This window comes from Anas acuta, chromosome 7 (assembly GCF_963932015.1).
Source record: "Anas acuta chromosome 7, bAnaAcu1.1, whole genome shotgun sequence".
NCBI lineage: Eukaryota > Metazoa > Chordata > Aves > Anseriformes > Anatidae > Anas > Anas acuta.
Genome location: NC_088985.1, coordinates 30,506,256 through 30,520,941, shown reverse-complemented (window position 1 = coordinate 30,520,941; position 14,686 = coordinate 30,506,256). Strand labels below are relative to the sequence as shown.

At 33.1% G+C, this 14,686-nt stretch overlaps 1 protein-coding gene across 14 annotated transcripts in view; it reads right to left on the bottom strand.

Annotated features, from left to right (window-relative positions):
• The window catches only part of ATRNL1 (attractin like 1), a 487,687-nt gene that overhangs the window by 203,306 nt on the left and 269,695 nt on the right, over positions 1–14,686 (bottom strand). For all 14 annotated transcript variants that reach the window (XM_068688793.1, XM_068688795.1, XM_068688794.1 and 11 more), the window contains exon 26: positions 13,987–14,065. In XM_068688793.1, coding sequence (XP_068544894.1) covers positions 13,987–14,065 — 79 coding nt within the window. The remainder of the gene's footprint in view (positions 1–13,986; positions 14,066–14,686) is intronic.

Here is a 14,686-nt window from a genome sequence, read left to right as displayed (position 1 = left end):
CTCTGGGGGAAAAAAAAAAAAAAAAAAAAAAAACTGCCATGAGTAAAATAGGGCTATCTTTGTAGCCTATCTTTGATAGGCTACAGTTTCAACTGAACATTTCAACTGGTTGGTAGCAGTCCAGTAAATGCTGCTTTTGAAATTAGTTGCATCCCAAACTGCTAACAAAGGACCAATTCCTATTGAGGGAATAAGCCTAGAAGAAGCAGAACTTCTGGTCAGAGAAACATCTTGTAAACACTTACACTACCTTCTCACCTGGAGGATGCTGAGAAAATAGTATGAAAGTGCTGCAGGACAACTGGTAGCCTGAGGCTATCCGTACATGTATGGTGAGAAAAGCAAAGCCAGTATTTTGCTAGATACTGCAGCTCATGGAAAGAAACAAGAATAGGAGAAGAATTAAAAACAAAACAAATCAACAATACCTCCCTTAATCTTAGAGCGAGAAATTCAATGAACTATGAATATCTGTATTAGATACAGATATCTGAATATCTGTATGAATACTGCAGGACTGAACAGTAAATGGGCACTTATAGAACTTAGAAATTGGGATACAATGAAAAATCAAAGACAATGCTCAGAATGGTAGTAGAAATAGCATCTTGTAAAATACTTGGATTAGAGAAAGATCTTCCAAAGATGGTGGAAACTTTTGAAATTTATGGCATCAGACTGGCCTGTGTGAGATGCTAACAAAATAGAGGGATAAAAACTCTTTGTAAGTCTTAGTGATGAATGACAAATTTATACTGAAAGTAAATTTTTGACTGTATCAACCACTAGAAAAAAAAACTATTTACTACTGAGATCATAGAACGGTTTGTATTTTGCTAGTGATATAGCTAATTCACTTTATTTCTTTATACTATAAATCTGTATAAATCTATACTTGCATCTTCCATAAAAAATCTTAATCTAAATGAAGCTGCTGAATTCCACTAAAAGTGGGATTTTCAGCCAGTAGATAAGTACTTTTGTCAAAAAAAAAAAAAGGTGGGTGTTTGGTAATAGCACCTATGGTATAATATTATTTCCAATTAATAATGGTCTTGTAAGACATAAAAAAAAAAGTTTATTCATTTACTATTTGTTTGCATTTTGAATGTTAAAACAAATTAACACAACTTAATAAAGCAATAATTTAGTTTGCATCACACCACGCTTGATTCAAATTTTCTGCCTAAAACATCAACCACTTTTCAGGTGCAAACAACATGGAAAAACTAATCACATATTCCAACACTGATGATGTCCCAGACACTATATTTCAACAGCATAAATGTTCTAAATTAATGTAATATTCATTTTAATTAGATTTTGTATTTCAAAGCATTTTTGCTCAAATCCTATGATTTTATGTAATTTGTATCAATGATTCATAATATAATTAAAGCCAAAGGTTATATGTAAATTAATAATTACATAAAGGAAGGACATATGCTTAAATTATGTTAGCTTCATGTTATCAAACAAGATACCATTCTGAAAGCAGTGTAAATACAATATATCGTCCATCTACAAGACAGATAAATCATCTGCCACAGATAAAGGAATGCCAGCATAATGGCTCACAAAGATGCTGTATTTCTCTACCTTTGGTAGGAATTCTATACATGTGCTGAGCAGTGCTGTTGTAAAAAATGTGTACATATATTTTAAAGATTGGTGAAACTGGTTCAGATGAATCAAAACCAGAATAATTACAAGATGTATGTGAAAACAATAACAAACATAAACAGTGAAACAAAAAATAAACTTGCTCAATTTCTGCTCTGTACAGGGTTTTCAATTTTAATCCATATATATATATTCCTTAATAACCTACTTTGCTTTGCTTGCCACTCATACACAGATGCCAGTAAAATTACATGATGGAAGGGTCGTGAGGTCTAGAACAATTAGTTCAGCTCAAATCAAGAAACCTAAACAAACAGTAGTAAAAGTGTTAAAAAAATAAATAAATCACAAGGTGGTTCCATCAGTCACTCAGATGGACATCATGGATATGAACTTAAGTAGTGTAAAATGTAAGGGTCATGGCTAGTTCCAATGTTAATTTTCCAGTATTTGAAATTTGGAAAGTATTAACCATGCTATGCAACATCAATAACATCAAAGATCACTTTTATGCATAAGAGATTTATCAGAAATAAAGCTGCCACTTGAAATGGAAAAACAAGCGAACTTGTGGGTAATTTGTCTTTATCATCATTTCAGACACAGTTTTGCAATGAAAGTATAAACAACAAATTCATTTACATTTTAAAATAGTCTTTAATGAGGAAGTGCAGGTATTATTACAGCACTTGCCATCACTTTCAATGTTTCATATTTGTTCTCTTTCAAGAACCTGTGAGATGATTAGTCATGCTGAGTACCAAAACATAAAATCCAAAAACAGCCCAGAAACCTGAGTTTACTTGAATAGTAAACTCAATAATAGCACATAGATTGTGCTACATAGATACATAGATATACATAGATATTACATGCTGCTTTAATTTCATATCACTGAATAGTAAGCAATCTAAATAAAAATACCACTATGTAAAAAATGCCTTTACCTGAATTCAATATGCAGTGTGATTTTTTTTAATCATAAAAACATATTGTTGAAAAAGACTTTATGAGACATTAACCACTCTCCAAAGACACAGCTGCCACATAATTCCTGTCCTACTTCCTGTCCTACCTTATTCTTAAAATCTATCAATTACAGAGCCTCCAGAATCAATTCCAGTAGTACACTACCTTTATCAATGCAACTTTTTTTTTTTTTTTTATCATGTCATCTGAATGCTCATTGTTGCAACACAGGCACTTCATTTCTTGTCCTCTCTATGACAGATATGGCAAATGCATATTTCCCTACCTTCAAGGTTGTTACCACTTCTCTCCACCTTTTTCTTTTACGCTGTGCAACTACAACAGACAGACAATTGCTATCCTTTGGAATTTTCCAAATACTTTCTAACATTTTTGAAGTGGAACGTCAAAACTGGACTTGGTGGTCAAGTTAAGGCCACACTACTACTCAGGAGATATGATTTTTTTTTTTTTTTTTTTCAACCAGGTTGCTGTTGCCTCACGTTCAGCTTGTAAACCTTTCTAAGCCACTGATCAGTTCTGAAGAACTGTAGCACAGTCAGCTTTTTCCTCATAAAGATGATTGCTTCTACCAGGTAAAAAAGCTTGCATCCACTGGTACAGATATTCTCACGAATTCTTAGATTATTTTGAACTAATCCTGCCTACAACATTCTTGTGACCTACCTTCTAGCATCTACAAATTTAATTTATATAATCTCTATTTGTTTAACTCAGGTCATAAATAAAAACACTGACAAATTCTAGAGCTAGGACAAATCCCTGAGGTTAACGTGTAGTTAATGACTCATTTTACTGACAGTGGACATCTAAGTATGCTTTTCTGACCAATTTTTCACCCACTCCACAGTTATCATGTGATAGACTTGTAAAATTGTTTATGATCCCCGACTGTACAAACCTGAGATACTTTCCCCTCCTCTCAAAAGGACCTAGCAAGGCCTACCTTAGATGAAATGCCTTTCTTTTTTTTTTCCTTTCACCTTTATAGGTGCTTACAAACAGTTCAGGTTTTGTTCAAGGATGTTTCTGGAAGTTTACTGTCCATAATTCTCTGGCTTCTATTTTCCTCCCTTTCTACAGAAATGATTTATGCTCAATGTTTTCCACGAGCTTACAGTATACTGGATGCTCTAACCAGAGGTGAAATTTGAACATTTCACACATGGTTGATTTAGTCATTAACAACATTAACAGTGCAGACTTCCTTTCCATCTGAATAGGAAAGAGGACAAGTTCAGGAATATTGCTAACAGGTACTGTTAAGCCAAAATGTGGTGTGTCTGATACTTCTGTTCACATACCTTGGCAGAACGTTTTTGTAATGTGCTCCCACTGTATTCTGGAAATATTTTGACTTAACTTTGCAAGGGCATAAATGACTGTGGTAGGTAAAAAGTATAATCAGTATCGTACATCATTACCATACTCAGAAAGCATAAAACCATAAGAAATGGGTGATTGGTTTTAGTTAAGCTGAATATGAAACATGAGATGCTTCATATTTTCATAATGTATTTTATCGTATTATGCAATATGTAATAAATACAACACTTTAAACAAACAGACTGTACTTACTTCACAACATGTTTGTATCTCTGATTAGTAGCAATGTACCCAAACAACAATTAAGAAGTCAATTCAGTGTCCAGTTCACTTACTTTTCCTGCCTAAATGGACCAATGCCTAAATAAATTGCTTAGGCACAATTAGGGTTATTGGAGAATAAAGCAAAACAGAATAGGCTCCCCAAATAATACCAACAGTGTCTGTAAATAAAAAACATATGAAGAAGACCTGTACAGATGGGGAAACTGATGGCCTAGCCAGTGAAGCAATTTGCACAAGGGCATCTCTAAGACCAGTAAAAAAAAAAAATCACAAGAGTCTTCCAAACCCAAAATTCTGAGTGGGACATGCCTCTCTGCCTGCCTCCTCCATGAGTATTTCTGACTGTGGCTGTACAAATATAAATGACTAAAACTACAGCTATTTAGATATGATAAATCTAATTAACTGCAAGTCAAAATGTATTTGGAGCACAGAAAGACAAAAAAGTTCAACCCACAGGGTTTATTGTGGTTTCATTTTTGTTAATTACATGTGGTTTAATTGATTGGTAAAGCAGTCTAGAGTAATTTACTGATGTTACAATTTAACTGCCTGTAATATTGCATTCAATCCAATAAATTCCAACCAAAAAATCAAATTGTATTCTATTTTCCAGAAATGACTTGTGCATAAATTGAACAGCATGGATAAAAATAATGATCCGTTCAAATATTCATATTCCCTATAGAACTTTTGCTACTATACAACTGCCCTAAAATAACATTACATTAATTTTAATTAAATTTTGCATTTCAAAGCATTCTTTCCACACATAGTATGTTTTTGTGTGACTTTTGTCAATACTTGAAAGATGAAAGGAAAGCCAAAGGTTATATGTTAATTATTAATTATCTGTTGAAAATAAATATAATGAGTTTAGTTTATATGAGGTTACATTAACTCTCTACTATCGTTTGTGAACTGCTGGAGCAATAAAAACTATAGGTCCAGGAAGGATAGGCATTATGTCATTATAGCCTTGAGAAAGAATGACTACACTACATTTTTGTAGATGGTATTGTACATTCATGGTGTGTACTAAAGACATTTCAGCCTAAGATTCCAGTGTCTGTATTAAGAGGTTGCTAAAGAAATATGTATATATATGTTGATTTTGTCACCACATGCCTACTTTTTTTCCCCTTCATTCCAGAGTAAGGAGTGAAACCTAGAATGTGCCCAGATAGACTGTGCAGCCATGGTTTGCTCAGAGCGACAACAACAAGGAATGTTGTATTTAAAAAAAAATAATAATAATAAAAAAAAAAAAAAAGCACAGAAGCATAGAGTTTGTGATAGCAACCATATTGACATTCACAGCCATGATGAGATTCTGATGAGAGATTAAAGCACAGGCACTGGAAAAGTAAGCTGGTGAAGTTAACAAAAAATTTCCAGTTCCATTGATCATTGTAATCCCTTTGCAATGAAATATATTAAAGCTCAGACCTTAACATGAAGCTATCAACATAGAAGAAACCTTAAAAACATGTTCTGAAGACACTAAAGAGAGAAATTGGAAATGTGTACATTATCGGTAGTAATTGTAAGAAAGGCAAAGGACAATACAGTTATTTTAGAAGGCATGTACTACCCATGCTGACTAAAGGGAAATGCAAATATTTTGGAATAGAGTGAGACATAATATTAATCCCTTTTTACTGCTATTCAATTGCACACATACAGAAATGTATCTAAAACTCTGAAAAAATTACATATGTCATATATTTACAGAGAGCAGTTGGAATTTTGTTTAAGCAGATTTTACTTTGTGAAAGAACACCAGTACTACTGATATCAGCTGTCTACAGACCAGCTAACAAACATTTCAGATATTACAAGCAATCAGAAGTATTGTTACCATGAATTAACATATATATTTTTGGAAAGATTAATATTTAATTGTAAATAAACAGAACTTTAAGTAAAAAGGAGTAGCAGTGGGAAGGAGATAGGAACTATGCATCTCTCATTGGTTTGGACATTGAGTTGCCTCCCTGCTCTTGGAGGAAATATCCTGACTTCTGTTTGCTTCATGCATCCCATATCTTTGGTGAGTCACCTGAGCCAAAGATGCTCAATCTGTTCCACCAAAATAGCTCCCACTCTGACAAAAGTTGAAGAGGAACTACTACTTCATTTGCACTTCCCTAGGAGTGCCATTACAAACCTTTTCACTCTCCCTTCATAGCAGAGTTCTTCCAAGTTTTGTTTTTGTTTGCTCCTAAATCCACCCATTTCTTACAGGGCTTTGTTTGTGTTTTAATAGGGACAAAAAGTAAGCACAACACTGCAAACACAGAGGAAATATAAATGTAAAGAACAGTCTCCCAACCTTGGGCCAACATTCAACACCTGCTCTTTTGTTTTTGTTAGGAGACAATAATGAGTCATCTATTTTGGGGCAATCCTCTTTATTTACAAAGGATGTATTACCGTCCCATTTCCTTTAACACTGTGGAAACAACTCTAGATGACTTTTCTTCTCAAAAATTCAAAAGAAGCTCTCTGGCTTCTTCCCAGGACCTTACTTCAGACTGCCTTTCTCACTGTCTGCTGCTTTTTGCTGACAAGTAGTTGACTGAAAAGTCTCCTAATGCTCTTATGTTTACAACTAGTCCCATGGAAACCTCTCAGACCATACAGCTTAACAGCTCCTTAGGCTCTGCCAAGTGGCAGAGCAGTCTTTTTCATTTGTTCATGTCCCTCTTTCTCTTAAATGATTTTAATTTTTACTTCCTGTTAACTTTAAAGCATAACCTCATAACTGATAAGATTTAACCAGGTCTGTGATAGATAGCAGGCATTAATACAGTCCATTATAATATATATAAGTACATACCTATATTTTTCAGGTAATGTTATCTCCAGCAGCATTTTATTCTAATCCTTAGAAATTTGAATTTTGATAATAGACTCTAGTGAATACCAATTCAACTGTTAAAGTACTGATGTCATCACTGATAACTACATCCAAATTTTCTTCTATACACACACCCAGGAATTATACATAATGAAGTTAATTTATTTTGATTATTGTCTCTTGGGATCCTTCAGGCTAACTACGCTATGCAAACGTGAAAAGGAACTTTGGTTATTATGTATTAATAACAACAAGTTTCTTCTCCTGGTCATACCTACATATAATTAAAACACCTGTATAGTTTATGCTTTGCAGCATTTAAAAGTTGTTTCTGTTGTTGAGTCGTGTAGCACTTCTGACATCAGGGTCTTTGGTTGTCCAGAATGCATGTGTATTGGAATACACTTGAGCTCTTTTTTGGAGCAAATCCGCTGATTTCCAAGACCAAACTGGTAATTTTGCTAGTATAGTTCATTTCCTCCAGTCTATATAATACTCTAACACCATTGCAACAGACCTGTGCCCTCATGTGCCGTGCCTTCGAAGTACAAGGGAAACAGAACATCATAACCATGCAGGGTCCAAATAACACCAGTCGCTTCTCTGCAGTCAGGTCATGGTGAATTCATCCCAAAGAACACAATTCAAAAACAGAATCGACACAAGACACCTACAATTACTTCCTGGGATGGATGTCTTTGGCAGAAGATACATGAACTTCAACAACTGAGTCCTTCAATCTCAGCCCCTAGTCTTATATGATAGTTGTTCACAGAAGCCTCCTAGAGCTGTACATTTTATTAAGATATCTATGTTAGATCAACTTTGTGTAGCTCACCCCAAAATAAGCCTTTCCAACAGATTAGTGAGTCTGCCACTTGTACCATTTCACATTTTTCTATCTAGTGAATAAATATATTTGAGCAGAGATATTATTGGAATTAATCAGGTAATAATCACCTATTTTTATTAAGTGACAGTATTATAATTGCAACCTCAATTGAAAAAAAAAAAGATTAACTCTCACTAAATAAAGGCAATTTGACTCACTGGATCCTTTATATAGTCAGTCTCCCACAACTAAATCACAGTGTAAAGATGAACACTACAAAAATTGGGTGGGATGAGCTGCTTTTGTGTCTCTCAAAAGTGATTGCAGAGTGAGTCCTGAGGCAAGAGCTAGTGCCAGCTAACTAGGCATATCATTTGAAAGGTTCGTTCAGAGAGGAACCTAAATTTTAGGTTGGAAAGAATGCAGAAAAAGTCAGCCTAAAATAAATGCCCCAGTTGTCCTCAGTAAAACTACAACCTCAGTTGAAATAAGCAGTCATAGCTCTATTGATTTCAGAAGAGCTTGAGCAATATAAAAAATTGAGATTTTAGTCCTATGAATAGCTTCTTTGACTTCAGAAGGATTACTCACAGTCTATGACTAAGTACATATAGATGTGTAAGATATTTGCTAAGCAACAGACAAGAAGCTACCAAAAAAGAAAAGTGATCTGTGAGGTTACCTTTGAAACACGAAGTATATAATCCTGTAGACACCTACATGCATGCATAAAATTACACATCGGGATACTTTAATTATATATAAGAATATTTTCTTGTTTTCTTTATAGGACCACCTATCCTTGCTGGTCCCTTACCCACATTAAAACATACAGATGAACCAAAGTATTCCTTTTGCTCCTTTGCTTCATGTTCAAGAACACACCGTGTTCTATGTGTATTAATATTCCTAAGCTAAACATATTGCACTTCATAAGCAATATTAAATACACCAAAAGCCATTATTGCACTTAATAAAAGGAAGACTTTAAAAATGCAAGTGACCTTACAATATAAAGTAAAACAGTTCTAGCTGGAATTCACATATTGTCTACATTCATTAGTACTACTGACATAACTGAACTTTCCTGTTCTTATTAGGGTTACCATAGAAATGAGCATAGAGCTGTTACATGAATTGTTACTGTTATTAAGAAGTATTCTATTTCAGCATCATTTGTGTGTTTTTAAGAATCTTTGAATATTCAAGACAATAAAACTACCTTGATATTAAAATTAAGGCTAGAAATGACTTTTTTTTTTTAAACAAACAAACAAACAAACAAAATTATCTTATTTAATAAAATGAAGCAATAAATTGTGTGGCACCCACACACTGTATAAAGCAAATATTCTGTATAATTCCATGTTTTTATGCTTGTATATGCTATTCTTTCAGACAGGCAAATGGTGCACAGCTGACTGTATAATGAAATGCTATACATAAATATGAAAATTCTAATAAAGGAATGATATTAACCTTTAAAGTTAGGCAAGCATTTTACACATATAATACCATGCTTTCAAACATTTTTACATAAATGTGCAATCGTGCATTACTTCCTCATTTCTCAAGAGACTTACAGTGTATTACAAGAGCAAATAAGATTCCAGGTCTTATTTTTAAGATATATAAGAATTTTCTGTTGTGTAATTATAATAATATGTAAAAAAAAAAAAAAAAAAAAAAAAGTTTTTTTATAAGAAAAAATATAAAACTGCATTTTAACTAATTGTCTGATCTAATATACACAAATAGGACACATTGTCCTACAAACATATTTTGTGTTTGTTGGGGAGGAGGGAACGGAAAGAGGACATCTGTATGTTTATCAGTGATTGCATGTTTCTGGATTAATGACAACAAATCCTTAAAACATCTGGCTGAATGCACAGTTTATGGTGTATCTTATCAGCAGCTGCTTTACCTTATGAAGGACAAATATTTGCTATAATACCTCAACTAGAAGATGTGAGGCTTACAATACCATGTATGAGCTCTGTTAATGAGCTCATACATGTGTTTTTCTATGTAAAACTACACTCAGTGTAGTTTTTCTGAGAGCAAAAAGAAAACGCTGATATGTTGTTAATGAGAAATTGCTTTGGATTCAAATTTCATCTGTAGTGTGATGCCTTTCAGTCAAAAGTAGTTCAAGGGACAAAGCCACTATGAAAACTGGCAGGCAACCCGTCAAGCTTTTCTGTACAATGTTCTATAAACAGATTCTCCTGCAACAATTCTCAGCAGAAGATTGAACAAACACTTTAAATATGAAACATGCAGAGACAACAAATAATATTATCTTCAATTTTCTTATTTGGTAAATCTGGGTGATACAACTTTTCTGTGTCTGTGTGTATGTCTAAAGGAAAACAGGGTCAGACTGAAACTTCACAGATGGGCTCCTGGGTATAGAATGCAAGAGGTCTAACAAATCTTTTGGGAAGAAAATGACAAGTCTTACTTTTTCATCCACTGAACTAACAAGTGCAATTTCACAGAAAAAAAAAAAAAAAAAAGAAAAAAAAAAGAAAAAAAAAAGTACTGCAAAGTACTGCTAGAAAGATTTGTGAGTCTTTGGAAGAAAAGAAGGATGAGCAATTAAAACCTAGAATATATATCTGATCTTTTTATGCCATTAGTTTAGACTGTTCCAAAAATACTTTGCTGCTCCTGAACTTGAAATACTTAGGGACTCCTTCAATTTATTTGACAAATATTTCTCACCTTCTGTCTACTTCTACATGAATTTCCAGGCTTGCCTGCAAATGTTACCCTGCTTTATAAGTAGGAACTTAAGTTTGGTACATAAGAATGTTCCCATTCCTCTGATTTGTTTCTCAAGAAAGATAGTGCCATAAGAAAAATGCTTGGGAAATCAGCTTATAAAATTTTGTGCTATTCCTTCCAAGGATCAAGCTCTCTCAGATGAGCAATATTTCACTATCCTACTTCTTAAAAACACTGTCCTTTCTTAAAAACATTTTTAAAATATCACTGATCCATGGGAGGGATGGGTAAAGGAACGTGTCAAGGGATGCCAGGCAGGAGGTTGTTCATGTTCTTCTGCAATGTTTCATTGATCTTTTTAGAACCATGAAATAAAAGAACGATACTTCCCATTTTCTTTCAATGCACAAGGTGAATAACTTTGACGGTAGAAGGTGGGAGAGAGAGTCTGTCTGTTCTTTCTTACTCTTTCAGAAGGCAGGAATGAAGAACAGAAACTCAGCCAGGAGTTAAAGTATAAATTCAGATGTTCAAAAGAAAAAGTACATCTTACAAGGCAGCAATTTAAGCAGGAAAAAGCTGAGAAGCAAAATTTTATTATGAATGGGAAAAAAAAAAAAAAAACTTCAAGTACATGGCTTATACAAAAGTGATCTCAGCTAATTAAATTGAAAGAAAAAATAGATGTGGGAAAAAGGAAGTTAAATTCAGTGTTAACAAACATCAACTAAAGTTCTTTGGGAAACAATTTTATTTTATTTTTTCATAGACATATAGTAATGTCATATGTAATAGAGACTAAATTCAAATGAACTGCTCTGTAAGATTTTGTCAGTACTCTGAGCAGAAGAATGTAAATCTTCACTCAATAGGCAACAAATTAGGAAAGAAATTAGAGATGAAAATTCTAAATTCATAGAAAATTGAGACATTCCCACAACACAATGGGAACAACTTGTTCTTTCTTTGTATTGGACTGATGCTATGCTACATTCAGTTTGGAAACAGTAATGACCAAGTTTAGTCAAGCATTAAAGCCAGAAGGCAAAACACAACACGAATTTTCAACTAAACATATAAGTCTACTAAAACTTAAAAAAAAAACATATTTGCTTACATCAACTGCGATAAAATTCACTACTAAAAGATCACAAGAACTGGATAATAAGATTATACTTCTCTAGGGGAAAGCAGACTGAGGTGAACAATAAATGGGGAGTTCTTGATTAATAGATATTAATAGCTATTAACAGCATTTTCCATATTTGTTTGCGTTTCTTTTATATTTAATGTCTCAATGGAGTTTGTGTCCATATTGAAGGAAACATCTAAAGAATCAATATTCCTGTCTTTCAAGGACTAAAATAGAAGAAAACCTCATCAGCCGAGAACAGTGAGTTTTAAAAGTAGTTGGTACTTCAGGATTCTTTTCAATAATAGATGGCCTTCTACTTGTGTGTTACTCGGACAATTTATTCACACTTCATTCCACAGCCTTAGAAAAAATCCTACCTACAAAAACGTCTGCTGATCTAGATTAAAGGAAACCATTATATGGAGAGTTATCAAAAAAATATTATCTGACATGAACTACTGCTGATGTGCTACAGTGGATTGAAAATACAGACCATTTGCTTAAACATTTATGAACATAATGCTACCGATCTGTAGGCACCTTTTCTTATCTCCTTTAAAATATGAGGAAATACATACTCAAGACATTTTAAAATCAAACAAGGAACATTTCTGAATTAGAGACAACCAAGTTCGTCTGGCTATATTCGAGGAAAAATAAAGATCAGCACTCAAGTATGGACATCTGAGAGTTTTAATCCAATTCCAAAGTATTTCTTTCTATTTTGCTCTTCCAAAGAAACCGACTTACACCTATACTGTGTTTATTAGCTTGTATGAATTTTCATAAAGCCTTAGAAATACTTTTTATAATATCAGGAAAATAAAACTTGGAAATATTTAAAAAAAATTTTCACAACGATGTGTTCTTTACAAGATGATGCCTACAGAATAAATAAAAAATGTAAATTTTCAAACATCTAGAAGAGTAACCATGGAAATAAGAGTAGACACCCTTAACCTGTAAATTTATATGTTCATATTTATTCTTAAACATGCCAATAACACAACCTGATTAACATGAGAAATTATATCAAAGAATTGCTGCATTCCATCGCAATACACTGTTGTACTGGACTATTAATGAGTTAAGTATTGAGAAAAATTCCAATAAAATATTAATAAATTGAACTGAATATTGTAGTTTAAGGTAACTTTCATCTACACTTTGCAAACAATAATAAAAATATGAGCATTTGTCCTTAGACGTAGAACATGCTTTATGTTATTAATATGAAAAAAATAAAAATAAATAACTACTATAACATATGCCTTTCTTTGTAGCACCAGTTTAAAGCTAAGACTGAGCATTAGTGCACTATAATTTCAGTGAAGGAAAATTTTAAGTGCTAGTTACCTGGCTCTTTTGCTATAGCAATATATACTAAAGCATATATAAATTCACTGTAGATCTACAGTAAAAAAAATAAAAATAATTAAAAAAAAAAAAAGGTATTTAAACATTCATAGTGCCAGTATACTAAGAAAAACTTATTTATTAGAGAGACTCAGCTTTTATTTATTTATTTATCTGGATTATACTACCACTAAGCAAGTATTCTTTCCAAAAATTATCAAGAACAGAGGCTTCAAAGGAAAATATCTGTCTAAAAATATCTATTGTATTTATGAGAATAAAATGAATTATAACAAGTATATGTCAGCTGAATCTTGCCATATACATGTAGCAATATACATAACCTAAATTTAACCTCATCTATGTCTAATCATTTGTTAAACAGATAAGAACAAATATTTGGGCCTTTTTTTGAGTTTATACTTTGCAAAGTATAAACTCTTTGCAAAGAGAACTTTCTCTTACTATACATTTCAATAACTTTTTATAATGACACAGCAAAGTAACAGCACCAAATAACGTCCCGGGAAAGTTTGAGATACTGCACTCCAATCCTGTGTTCAATCAACTTACCAACATAGCATTTTGAGACTGAGAGTATATTCATTCCAGTATAAATAAAATAAAATAGCTTTCTACAACCTAGTTCAGCAATTTCTGTAATTTAAAGCAATGTTGTTTTCTTCAACATAAAAAGTCCAGGGGTGAGGGTGGGGGAGTCAGTAGAATGTTGAGGGATATTTAAATTGTGTATATAGGGGAGAGTGGTAGTGGGATTCTTCATCAAAGCTCTCAATTCATCCTGAAAGTTATGCCACCACAATAATCTTAAATTATTAATACCTCTCTCCGTCGCGAAGCCCAACAGGTTTGTTTGATTTTCCAAACGACAGCAGCTACCAGCAGTAAGGATAAGAAACAACTGCAATTACAAAAAAATATATATTAAAAAAAAGTAGTTGTAACACAATTGTCTGTGAAAGAGCTTAATTTTTAGGATATCAAAGGTAATGAAAACACATTTAAGCATGGAAATAAAATACAAAAATAGAGGAAAACTGAACTATACCAGGATGACAAAAAAACTGTCAACCATCCAGGTTCAAAGTTAAAAGAGGATGCACACCTATGATACTGTAATTAACTTCATGAAGTACTATTGTCTCCATTAGTGTGGGATAAGCTCCATTATAACATTCAACAACAGTCCACATACCCATAACAGTCTCAACAGTCTCACGCTGCAAGTTCCAAGATCACCAGATGGAAAAAGGGTGAAATATAGCAAAAATTGATAAAAGGTTCTTTCTCGGTATGTAAGTTCTTATCCATACAGGAACACCAATATTTCCCTACTTCATGTTGTAAACAGAATTGAAATTATGACCTCAAAATACATCTCCAGGAGGAACAGGTCATGTCATTCAATATTTCTCCATGATATTAAGACTGTTAGAAAACAGTTTATGGTAACTGTAGTATAATGTCTCCGTTAAGATAATGGAATAAAGCACCCAATCATTCCTTGGTCTGCAAGCAACCA